At 33.5% G+C, this 13475-nt stretch overlaps 1 protein-coding gene across 1 annotated transcript; it reads left to right on the plus strand.

The window, feature by feature from the left end:
- Positions 1-4241: 4241 nt before the first annotated feature.
- LOC132705367 (equilibrative nucleoside transporter 3-like) lies at positions 4242-10615 on the plus strand. The gene is made up of 9 exons (XM_060675921.1): positions 4242-4343; positions 4398-4570; positions 4803-5049; positions 5127-5177; positions 5841-6084; positions 7061-7251; positions 9889-9974; positions 10028-10227; positions 10308-10615. The coding sequence occupies exons 1-9, from the start codon at positions 4328-4330 to the stop codon at positions 10426-10428; spliced, it is 1329 nt and encodes a 442-aa protein (XP_060531904.1). The 5' UTR covers positions 4242-4327; the 3' UTR covers positions 10429-10615.
- The last annotated feature ends 2860 nt before the right edge of the window (positions 10616-13475 follow it).

Below are 13475 nucleotides of genomic sequence, written 5' to 3' on the forward strand. Positions count from 1 at the left end.
ACATTGCACAGATTGCATAAGCTTTAAGACCAGACATAAGTTACCAGAGGAGAGGGATCCTTCCTTTAGATACCGCTCTATCAGCCTTTCGCTCGTTTATAATAAAAACGTCGTGGTGCACACGTCCAGCTTTTAGGATAAAAATAATTCGCGTTCCCCTCCAAGACAGTGGTATGTATCCAACAACCAACGACGAACAGGTAATTTGATACAGCGGCGCTCTTATGATATTTTTTTGCCTCTTGAAAGAGGACCGAGAAGAGACCTCTTTTTAATGAGGTTTTTGAACCTTTTTGTGCCTCGGTTAACCTTGCGTAAGGCCTCTAGTTCATCATTTCAATATAGAGTCTGTTTTACCTCTTTGACAACGTTAAGAGGACAATATTCCTCGAAAGAAGACTATAGAGCTTCCAATCCCTCGGTTCATTGATCTAAATGTTAGAGGTTTAGGCTTAAAGTTTTCTTGATACGTCCCTTTGATAGAGATTCCAATCAGTCTTTCATTGGTTCCGAATGAAGCGGATCATGGAATGCCCTGCGACCTGCTCCAACGCTCGTGAGGCACAGGAATTTGAATCGGTTCCGGTTTTTATGCCCTGATTAGTTGCCTGATTCCCCTGGTTGGATGGCTGATTCATATATGGCTGAAGTTAGATTTGGATTTGGATTCGGATTTGCAAATATTACAGTGGACTAGTTCGTTACTTATCTTAATTTAAAAAAAAAAACATATTCCTGTGGACATACTGGGTAAGCACGAAAATATTGCAAGGAAACTCCCAAAAACCATATCTAATGTTGCTATACAGAAAATAACCCCTTTTCTGCTCGCATCACCTCAAAAAATAATTTAATTACTGTTTCGCAATCTGGAAAATATCTGACCATGATGTATATAAAACTACCCCCAATTATGAAATACCCAAAAGTTGGTTATATTATAGCTTTATAATGATGTATTACTTAACCACCTCGAAACGGTTGGGAAGATATAAAACTACCCCGATAATGAAATACCCAAATATTCATTATATTTATTTCGTAGTATTAAAAAAATCTGACGTCCCAGATATTAAATTAGACGATTATAGTGCTGCTCAACCACCTCGAAACGGTCGGGAAGATATAAATCTACAAATAAATAAATTTATTTCGAAATCTCAAAAAAACTTGACTTCGTTCCATGCCCCACGATGGTATAATTCAATATCTGGGACAATGTCAGATTTTTTCAGATTCTGAAATAAATAAAACGAATTTTAGGGTATTTCATTAATTGGGGTAGTTTTATATCTTTCCGACGGTTTAAAGGTGGTTGAATAATACATCTCGTTAATGGTCTGGTTTAATATCTGAGACGTCAGATTTTATTGGGATTGCGAAATAAATATATCGAACTTTTGGGCATATCATTATTGTGGCTAGTTTTATATCTTCCCGACCATTTCAAGGTATTTGACTAATACACCATTTTGAAGCTCTCCTAAGTGGCTCTTCAATGGCCTAATTCAATATCTGGGACGTCTGATTTTTTTGAGATAGCGCAATAAATATAACGAATTTTTGGGTATTTCATAATTGGGGGTAGTATTATATATTTTTCTACTCCCGTCTGTAAAATACCTAATTACGCACCGATCTGGCGTGCGGAAGCGTCACTTTACCATGGCAGTTTCGTTTCTCACGAATCCGAGCCACTTCGGACATTTCCGGGATTTTACCGCACGGGTTTGGGAGCAATCGGATGTTTTCGGAGATATTTGTGTGCAACACATTCGGTAAACTTTTTAACTCGCTCGTTTATTAAAAACTCGCTCCGCTACGCTGCGCTCGTGTCAAATAAACTCGTGAGTCAAATGCCGTTTACCGCACTTGTTGCATAAGATACTATTCCGACGGTTTAAAGGTGGTTGAGTTGAGTTGATCATTTTGAAGTTCACCTAAGTAAGAACGAGATTGCGAAATAGTAATTAAATTTTTCAAAGAAACTTCCACAGGCTACTGTAATACTTTTTACAAAGCTTCTGGATTCTTCCTGCGCCTGTTTTTGCTGTAATCAGTTCTTCTACCAACGAAAAATCCGAGAGTCTATAGAAATCAACAACCTAACAATCTTAACTGCGACTCAGTCATCCGAGACGGTGTTTATGTCTCTCATTTAGCTCCGCCCCCCTCAAACATATATATATATATATATATATATATATATATATATATATATATATATATATATATATATATATATATAAGCAGGTACAGAGTAAAATACCATTTCAGTCAAACTCTGAAGAAGCCAACAGGATAATTGGCGAAGCGTCAGCAAGTTCGATTCAGCAAAAACAGACGCAGGAGAAATCCAGAAGTTTTGTATTATATTATTTTTTTGGGGTGATGCGAGCGGTGGTTATTTTCTCTATCGAAACATTGGATATGGTCTTTGGGAGTTTCCTCACAATATTTGCGTGCTTACTTGCCCAGCACGTCCACAGAAATATATTTTTTAATTAAGATAAGTAACGAGCTGGTCCAGTGCAATAATACCGGGGTTTTAGGTCCAACCTGAGGGAGCGAGGGAGCCCGCAGTGATGGGGTAAGGCTAACCACTGTGGCAGTCGCCTGGTACCTCAAAGGCTCCGTTGTCAATACTTCCCTAGTGCTATGCAGCATTGCACGGATCGCAGGAATTAGCGAAAAAGTACAATTTAATAATAACGGTTTACATTCGCTGGACTCGTGACTAAAATCACCGCTATTTACAGTACTAAAATATATGTTTAGACCTAGCCAGTACCAAAATGCAGCATTGGAGTATTAGAGTAGCGGTAATATTCTTATTGTATTGTAGTCACTAAGTCAATAGTAATAACTGGGAAAAAATAAAGAGGAACTGATAAACAATGACTGATATGCTTATTTGAAAACGATAAGACCTTTCTGACAATGTTTTGATTATGTAGTGAATGTTAATCTCGATATATGTATCACTTTCTGTAAATATTACAAGTCTACTCGGTGGATAAATTTCTTGGACTTTGATCCTTTCAGCGGATATAATTCGGTCTACACACAAATTAAGTCGAAAGTGATTCTTTGTGCTTTATCGCTCGTCGTGCTAATGTGTTTCTATAGGCGTTTATTCGGTAGTCTTCGTCGCAATTTTTTCTCTGGCGGGATTATAGCGTTTCCATAAATAATTCCTTAGTTTTGTTATGGTATATTTGTGTTAGATAAATCGCCATTTCATATATTTATTTATCGTTCTGGTAGATTAAATTCTTTTAGAAATCTCCGCCATTAAAATTTTATGCTCATAAATTGGGTTGCTGCAATAATTCATAATGCAGCTCAGCGGTACTCAGTAACTGTATCATGTATCATGTAACCGCATGTATCATAGGAGTGTTACTAGATTCCTTTTCCGGGTTTACCGGGTCAGTAGCGGTATTCGAAAAAATAGAAGTATTTTACGAACATGACATAACAAGCGTTTTATTAATTATTGTAGACTTGGCAACGATATGTGAAGTGTTGGGTATATAGGTTTTATGACCATAACTTATAACTCATTCAAAAGTATGTCATGTCATGTCATGTCCTCAAAACAGAACTCCCCGAAAACTAGCAATTGTACTTAAATTAAGTAACCGCTATAACCCTGAACGATGCCGGCAGAAGCGACAAAATCCTGTCATTTAACACCTTACTAACCAAAGTAAACAAAAGTATTGCACCATTTCTGAATCAATTTAAGCCGATTTATCTATGAAATTTTCTGAAATTGTTTCGAGAAAGAATTATATAAGAATTGGATAATCTACTCACACGAATGTTGGACGTATTTTTATTTTATTGTTAAGTTCTCTAATTAAATTTCATTTCTATTTTTTTCCAATATTTTCACACGTCGGTACACAAGGTCTCCTTGGCAGATCTCTCCGGTTTTCAGGGATAGTCTAACACCAAACCCATCATTGATTCAGATTCAATGTAAGATTAATTTTATTTTTGCTTATCAACTGTTAAAAACGCCGCTCTGTGACTCGTCCCTCATGAAAATATGAATTGTTTGCGTTTTTTCCCAGCTACTGCAACTGCCACTAAATATCACTATACAGCCTTCGACATTATCCGAGAATGTGATTATTTAAAAATTTTAATGTTTATCGTTACAGATAACATTGAAATATATGTACGCGTCTTTGCTATCTAAAATAGATTTATAAACTACGGTACCGATTTACTGCTGCAGTGAATATTTTTTTGAACTATTTATTTATATAGTTTTTATTAATATTACTTATTTTATTCATATAGTGTCGGTTCTAAGATGGATACTCCACAAGGCAAGTCAGATCGTTTTGGAAGCTATTATTGCTCTAATTTTTCGCATTTTTTAGAGGATATTTGTAGTAATATCGAACCACCATACATAAAAGAAACGAAGAAGAAATATTTTCTTACGGAAAGTGGGAGTTTTCCCCGGGACAAATATAGCTTTTTCGTATTCGTATTTCTTTTCCTCGGAATTTCGCAGTTTTTGTCGTACACTTTCTATTCGGCTGCCAATAACGTAAGTACCGATCAGTAAGTTGGGAAAATTAATTGTGCTAACAAAAATATGGGTATATCACCCTCATTTTATTTAATTAATAATTAATATAAAATGATAAATAATAACAGTTTGAAAAATTTAAATTTCTGCCATACATAGAGGTTGCTTATTGTTCTTTTTTAAAAAAATCCTATTTGAATTTACAACACTAACTTGTATATTAAAGGAATAAAACTATTTTTGTTTTCAGTATTGGTTGTACAAATTCAGAAATACGTCGATCGCGAATTACTCGTCTGATGACAGAACCGGACTCCAAGTTTATTACAGTACGGCCAATATAATAGCTGGCGCGGGTTCTGTGTTGGTATTTAATCTGCTCAACATTCTTTTTGGTCAACGGTTTCCGTTTTTAGTCAGGATAAGGGGAGCTCTACTTATGCTTACCGCAAATTTTTTAATTATGCAAATCTTTACAAAAATAAACACTGATTCCTGTAAGTAATTATATGTATGTACGTGTCGTTAAAATATTAAATTTATTTTTAACTTTTTACTTATATTTTTGTTTCAGTCCAATTACTGTTCTTCGTCGTTTCCATGGCCTGTTATGCGATGATTATGTGTAAGAATTTTTTTAAGCTAAATGATATAAATTTTTCGCTTCCTACTGTCAAGTTAAACATAACTGTTTTCCAAAAAAGTAACTAATAACTAAAAATATTAGATTAGGAAGGTTGTAGGATGCGTGGGAAAATTAAAATTTTATATAAAATTTTTCCCAACCTTTGGAAAATCTCAGCTATAATTCTCTACAAAAATACGATTACCTAGTTATATTGGTTGTTATATTTATTGGAATAATTTTCTTTAAAAGTATATAGAGATTCTAATAAATTAGAAAGGAACCTGCAGTCTTTAATTTTTTCTTGAATTATCAGACAAACATATGGACTTTAATTAAAACAGGACACTTTGAAGTGGTTTTTAGTAATGTTTCAATTGTTGAATTTTTAAATTGAAAGTTAGGTTACTTTTTATGGCATTCTGCAATTTTATAGGATCGTTTCGCTTTTCTTATGATTATTCATTGATTGATTATTATTTTGTTGGGACTTTCATCATTTGTGAAACTTCTAAAAAATTAGTCATATCATATACGTGGTTCTAAAAGAAACATAATTAAATTTTATAAACTAAAAGACTTGTAATTCGGTACGGATTACTCGAGAAACTGCATTATGCATGCTAGAAAATACTCGGATTAGAAATAATGTGATTTTTTCAGCTTCGCAAACTGTGTACACTACAGCAAGTATGATGCTCTTCGTATGCTTCCCCACAAAGTATATGTACGTGTTTTTGTTTGGGCAAAATGCTGCTGGCATTTTGAATGGACTTGTGCAAATTGTGTCAGTTAGCGTGGTGGATTCTATAGAAAATTCGGCGTTCATCTATTTTACGATTGGCACCATTGTAATAGTTCTCAGTTTGACCATTATAACTTTAGCATCTAAAACTGCTTTTTTCCAGTAAGTATATTTAATATTTAAATATTTAGAAAAAAGTAAAGATTCCTCTAGTTTCCTCATATCGATATCCCAGTTCTGCAGATTAGTCACCTGATAAACCTTTTTATTATTTTAAGGAATTGAAATATTCCGCTTTCATTTCTTTAAATTATTTCTTTATCAGCTATAAAACCTTATAGCTACTAGATATATAGAGGCCCTGCTTGTGTCTATAATACAGGAACTTATGAAGCAACTATGAAAAAAAATCGAGTTTTAAAATCCCTTTTTTAACCAATGACCTTGCGGCATTCGACAACTAACATGGCTGCTGACAGATCGGCAATTAATTAGAATTTTGTCAAAATAGGCCTAGATCTTGTTGAATATTCTGGGAAAACGAGTTAAATGTGTGGAAATCGGAGCGAGTTTTTAATAAAAGAGTGAGTTAAAAAGTTTACCGAACGTGTCTATACTTTTTCTACGACCGTTAGTTTTTTGTACATTTTCGCAAAACACGAATACATTCACTGACATGACCGTCAGAATCAACAAACGTCAAAATTCAAAACGTGGGAAATATATCCGAAAACATCCGATTGCTCCCAAATCCGTGCGGTAAAATCCCGGAAATGTCCGAAGTGGCTCGAATTCATGGGAAACGAAACTAACGTGGTAAAGTGACTCTTCCCGCACGCTAGTTCGGTGGGTAATTAGGTATTTTACAGATGGGAGTAGAAAAAATCATTACCACCTCTACGAAAATCAATCAATGGCGCCCATGGCGCTTCAATGTTTACCGTAGTAGGGCCACTATATTATCAAATACCTATATAAAACTAATAGGCCTGAAAAGTAGTCTTAATAGGTAAAGAAAATCCAATAGCCAGATCCGTATTAGTCGATATATGTATTGTATATGTCATAGTTTTATTGCAATCGAGAAAGTGAAGAAAATTTCTAAACGTTCTATTTAAACGACGTTTTTTTTTTTCAGCCACTACTTGGAAAAAGCTAAGCAGCGACCGCAGCGGAAAATGACAGACGTTTCCAAACAAACATTTGTACGAATAATTCGGGCCCTCGCACCGAATCTACTTTTATTTTTTATTTTGAACTTGGGACATTCGGCGGTCAATTGCGTTACGCCTCTTGCAGTGTCGCAAAACGAGGATTCGGTATGGGGAAGTAAGTTTTAATGAGGTGATAGTGAATAGTAATTCCGTTAATACGTTATTTTTAAGTAAAAAGTGGATCTTTTGCATATGCGTCACCTAACCTAACTAACCGAATTGTCATATTGCCGTAAATTGATTAATTTTCATAACAATGCAAAATCGGTCTCTGAAATCCGAATATAATTCGCAACTCCGCGCTAGGAGTTGCTATTGCCAGAGAATACTAACAGTCTGTGACACTGTTGTTTACAATTTTGGTTTTTATAATTCTCTCTTTTTGGTTATTTACATTTGAATCCAAATTGCATTAAAATATAGGTAAATTATTATGTGAATTGATACTAATATCTAAAGCCCGGTAGTCACAATGCAATTTCTAAATATATTTTTAGCATTTAACAATTGCTGGTAAATATTTTTAAATAGGAACTTTTTGCGTTAGCCGCCATGCAATTTTTGCTAGCAAAATGTTTTTTTTAATTTTGAGACAATAAACTACACTTTTTAGGGTTTAGTAATGTAAATTCTGTGACATTTAGGACTATTTGTTTATTGAGTTGTTTTATACTAGTTTTTAATTTTCTTAGTTACATTTTCCAATACCTACAGTTTTTTAATGAAATCGTCAATTGGTACTTATCATAATTATATATTTGGGAGGCGAAACTTTCTGCAATTACTAGACTTGCGATGAAAGAATGAGCCTTCTGTCTATATGAGGTGCTTGTTGAACATTTTTTCCACTTAGATGTTTCCAGTGCGATATCTAGTACCTCAAAATTATATTTACACTTTTAGAGTCACATTTCGTGAATTCGACTTTATTTACATTTTCAATGGAGGTTAAACCAATAAGTTTATAAAAACGAACTGTTTGCGCCTATTTACGGGCACAAATTCTGGAAAAAATAGCTGGTATCGTGTCTATAGGGCTTAAAGAACCAAAACGCCAAACTACTTATAGAATTATATTAAAGACGCCGAGCCGTATGCCTTAATTCAGCGTTATATTAACCATGCACGTCTCGCTAATTTTTTTTGGCCTGCAAATTTAATAGGATTTCGACATATTTTGAGAAAATACTGCCGTAAAAATGCATCATCCAAATAATGACGACCTGTCAGCGGCCATGTTGCTTGTTGAAAGCCGCAAGGCCTTATGGGTCGAACGTCAGAATTTGCAATTAGAGCTGCCATTGGTTAAAAACGAAATTCCAAATCTCGCGCATGCGCATATTGAACAGACCTTCTCAAAATTTTGCTTCACGAGTTCCTGTACTATTAGCATAGGCAGGGCCTCTATTTAGGATATAGCTATATAGGATAACCACAAGTTCATAGGCTACTCTATAAAAAATAGTAAATTCATCATAATATGCGAATTACAATACTCATATCTTTAGTTTGTTTTATTTTCCAAATATACAGGGTGTTGATAAAATGACATCATATAATGGAAAGAATAAATCTCAGGGTCGAGGGACAATTGGCAAAAATACTCTTTGTAAAGATTGCAGCTGGTCTAGCTAAAATGCTGGCCGTACCACTGGATCTTTCGGGCGGATGAAATAATGATAGCGATGTTTGCCGTAGTTGCCAAATCATGCAACGCGTTTAATAAGTTAAAATATGACAAATTTGTTTACAAACATTTTCAGAACAATCGAGTTTCTTACGTTACGTTAAATTTTGCCTTCGGTAGAGTGACTTAGACTAAGTTGCTCGTCTGATCTGAAATTCTTGTGTGCGGTCGAAGTTTGTACGTTCGGCCGAGTAATCCTGTCGGTAATGTCCAAAGAATAAGTGCTTATCGACCCTCGTCAGGTCAGAGTAGTTTAAATGCACACCTACCTGTGTAGACAAAGTGACCCTGCTGACGAGACAAATTCAAAAATGCAAATTGCAGTTTGAGCACACTGCACGTAGTTTCTGGTCTACAAGGGGATTTCCAAAAGTTACCATTTTAGGAGGGTTAATAACTTTTTGTTTGTGAAAATTTTTGTTTTCGTGTAGAGAGTTTTTTCATAGTTTGCTGATCTTTTCTTGTCAAGCCAGATTTTCTCGATAAGGTCTAGTGATCGAGATCGAGAAGTTGCGGCATAAAATTTTAAAAAGCCGTTTTTGAGAAATTCGGTATCTCAGTGCCATGGATTCACAAAAAAACATAAAGCTATTAGATCAAAATGCATGCGCCTCGTGTCACTATGACATTTTCATAAAGATAAATATAAACTTCTGTTAACAACTTATTGATGATGTGTGCCAGGGGCCATGTTGGTTGTTGAATTCCGCAAGGTCAGTGGTGAAAATGAGATTTTGGCCTGTTTTGAAAAAATACTGCTCTGAGAATGCTGTTTTTAAAGTGAAACCGTCCAAATTGGCGAACTGTAGCGACTATGCTGGTTATTAAATGTCCCTAAATCTTATTGGCGGAAAACAAGATTTCAAACGACCGCGTATGCGCATATTAAATGGCCGATCTGTTTTTTTTTCATGGTCGATTCAAGAATTCTTGTATTTCAGCATAGGTAGGGCAGGGTCTCTAGATACGCATAATTTCGTCTTTAATAGAAACCAGAAATGTTATTGTAAAAAATAGCGCAGAGTAATCTATTGATTGAATAAATGTCTTATCTATTTGTTTCAGGGACATATTTTTATCCCGTAGTCGGTTTTCTTCTCGCGGATGTAATGGGGCTGATCGGAAAGATTATATCATCGAGTCAAAAGTTGGTAGGTACCTTAAAATCAATACGTATAAATTTTAAGGGATTTTTATTTTTCAGAGAGTCCCGTATAGGGTTCTCACTCCCTTAATTATAATTGCACCAATCGTTTTTGCTATTTTAATCTGGACCTGCAATATAAAGCCTAAAAGTAATTTTCCGGTTTGGTTCGGTATGGATTATCAATATGCATTTATTTGGGGTACCCACAACTTGATTCATGGATATTCTCAGAACAATATAATCATTAAAAATGTCGAGTATGTTATCAGTCATGATTAATTTCTGTGACATCAACAGATCATGATAAAAGTAGTGTGTCATATTATGCTTTTTTTAGAATGATTAAGCGAGACTTGCAAGCTGATATGGAGCTTGCCTTTAATTTATTCATGTTGGGTTCCACTATAGCCGGATTCGTGTCTGCACCGGTTGGACTGTTAGCTTTAAATTTTATTTAGTTTTAGAGCCTAAAATGTAAATAATTAGCGGAAGTGTTAATTATTTAATATCAAATGGCTTAAGTACACTTAAGAATTTTGTATATAATTGTAACAGAATCCCGAATATTTATTTTCTAAATATGCATTTTATAAAAAATAAATCACGGATCAAATCATAGTTCGTTAAGTCCATGATGTAAGTTTGCACTACCACCAAAATAAAAAAAAAACATCACGTGTTTTATTTTACTGTGTTCCAACCAAATTACGCTTTCATGAGTGGACATATAATAGTACAATATGTAACAAGTTTGATTTGACTTAACGAGTGACTGAAGAAGTTTATCCAAGTAGGGTGTACTATATCTTTTCTATGACCATTAGTGTTTGGCTTCAGCACAGATACGAGTACGTTCCACGTGGCCGTCAGAATTGACAAACGTCGAAATATCGCTCGCAAACCTGTGACTAAAGTACTGGAAATATCCGAAGTGACTCGAGGTTCCAAATTTGTTTAAATTTAATTAGTTTAAATTTGGAACACTCTGTAGACAAGAAAAGTGAATTCCGAAGAATCCCATTTTGAAATTTTAAGTTGCTCATACAGTCCCCTTGAAAATGGGGCCACTATGTTATATTGGAGTAATAAAATAATAATTTTTGCTTTAAAAGATTCGCAAAAAAGTCTAATTTCTAATTAAAACATTGCGTTCCAGTCCTCGTTAATTTATTATTTCAATACTCACAGTTGAGGTAATTATATATATTTATATTAATATAAAGGTTGGTTTTCTCGGTCAAATAAATATTGTCATTCGTATGTACATCTATTTTTTATTTAAAACAAAGGATATCAAAACGTTTAGAGGAAAAGAGTTGGCAATAAACAGTTATAAAATGTTATTAATAGCAACAGTAAAAAATGTGTTGTTGTATATAGGATTTATTATATTAGTTTATAATTTATGAAATTAGGATGTTTCTTAATGTATATCTCTCAAGTGGTAATCGCGTTGTCATAGTCAAGCTGGTGCATTTTTTGTAAATAATGTTTAGCCAGAACGAATCTTTGTTATTTTTAACAGAATTTTAGTGGTTTGAAATGCGTCGGTTTCATTTTCGTGTCATCACACCCCCAGAGACACTCCCAGAAACGCAGTTGACACTTTTTTGGTACGGTTATATTTTTGGTGTTATATAAATGATATATTTGTTTTTTATTGATTGGTTTAAAAAGTGTTGGGAGGTAATTTTAGAAAAAAACCTACCAATTCGACTATGGCAACGGTAAGGTTTTACACTTTTACACACAAAGATTTAAAAACATCCTAATTAATCCCATTTTATCCCAAATTTGGACAAAATTAATAAACTGAATTCTGTACTAACATTTTTTTATCTTTTCGAATTACCTTATTAAAAATATTAATTTAACCTTTTATTTAATAACATGTATGTTTTTATTTAAGCATCTCGATGTGGCGGCACTCAGCTTAGGCGTTTCCCAAATCGCTGGCTATATATGCGTTAAAAAGAAGAAAAAAAGAAATCAAGTAATTGTCAAACCCATAAATAAATAAATAATAAAATAAATGTAACGAGTTCCAAACAATTTCTACCATTGTTTTAGATGCTGGTTTGTTTGCCATTTTACAAAAAAATTTTGATTATACCATAAATTGTAGAACCTGAAGATGGCTAAGTACTTTATAATAATAATAATAGTAATAATTGAATTGAGGTGGCTTTTACTTGATGAAAATCCATTTATCAAAATAAATAAGAACTAAAAGTTCAGATTTTCACGAAATTATATATTTTGACATGACAATTGTTTCGACAACACCGTGTCTTTATCAAATGTAATATTTACAAAATACCTGCTACTATATATATCAAAAAATGACCATAAAACCTTAATTAACGTTGTTGTGAGAATTTAAGTTCAATAAAGGAGAGGTATTCAAATCTAATTTATCGTTAAGCAATACATTTGAATGTCTCATTTTGTTAATCTCCATGGCTTCCAATTAATTAATTTTCTACTTTTTGTGGCTGTATGTAAAATATAAAAATTGTCGTCAAAAATGTGCTTTTCTGTGTTTAAGTGTGTAGTACAATTAGAATCTAGACTATCGTTTTAAACGCTCTTTTATGTTCGTTAATGCGTTTCTTGAAGGATCTACCTGTTTGTCCAATATAAATTTTAGGACAAGATCCATTTCAACGTGTAGACATCTGATTTTTGAGATTTTGGACATTTCGTTTTATTGTCTTTTAAAAATTTTCCTATTGTATTGTTAGTTCTGAAAGCTATTTTTAAACCACATTTTGACAAATATTTGAAATAAACTTTAAAGTTCCACACAGATGTTAAACCAAAAAAAAATTCTTTTGAATTAATCAAAAAAATTAAAGATATCAAAATCCCTTCTAACGCAACACTATTGTAAGTAAGTTTACTAAGTTAAAGTTGTTTTTGGTGGTATAGATATGTGGATGATGTCTTTGCTTGCTTTGTTGGAACGGACAGACAATTGAATTCTTTTTTAAATTACATTAACTCATTACATAGTCGTATAAAATTCACTATCGAGATTGAACAGGATAACTCTATTAATCTTTTAGACTTAACTATTACAAAAGCGCAAAACAAATTAAATTTTTCAATATATCATAAACCTTCACACACGGACACAGTCACACATAACAGCTCAAACCACCCTTATACACACAAAATGCCTGCATTTAACTCTTTTATACACAGACTTCTTAATACGCCACTCTCAACAGAAAATTACAACAAAGAACTTGGTATCATTAAACAAATTGCACTGAACAACGGCTACAATCCCTCCATTATAGATAAAATTATAACTAAAAAACAAATACAGACAACAGTAAACTCTATTTATCCGAAACCTAATACAGAACATAAATAATTTAAAATTAGTGAAAAAATTTGAAAACATTTGTCAAAATGTGGTTTAAAAATAGCTTTTAGAACTAACAACACAATAGGAAAATATTTAAAAAACAATAAAACGAAATGTCCAAAATCCCAA

Source organism: Cylas formicarius, unplaced genomic scaffold (assembly GCF_029955315.1).
Source record: "Cylas formicarius isolate icCylForm1 unplaced genomic scaffold, icCylForm1.1 PGA_scaffold_7__23_contigs__length_41026272, whole genome shotgun sequence".
NCBI lineage: Eukaryota > Metazoa > Arthropoda > Insecta > Coleoptera > Brentidae > Cylas > Cylas formicarius.

Excerpts from the sequence above, each read along its gene's own strand:
- LOC132705367 (XM_060675921.1), top strand. Across the intron at positions 7,252-9,888 it reads CGAGGATTCGGTATGGGGAA|GGACATATTTTTATCCCGTA; the intron begins GTAAGTTTTAAT and ends TATTTGTTTCAG. Across the intron at positions 9,975-10,027 it reads TATCATCGAGTCAAAAGTTG|AGAGTCCCGTATAGGGTTCT; the intron begins GTAGGTACCTTA and ends TTTATTTTTCAG.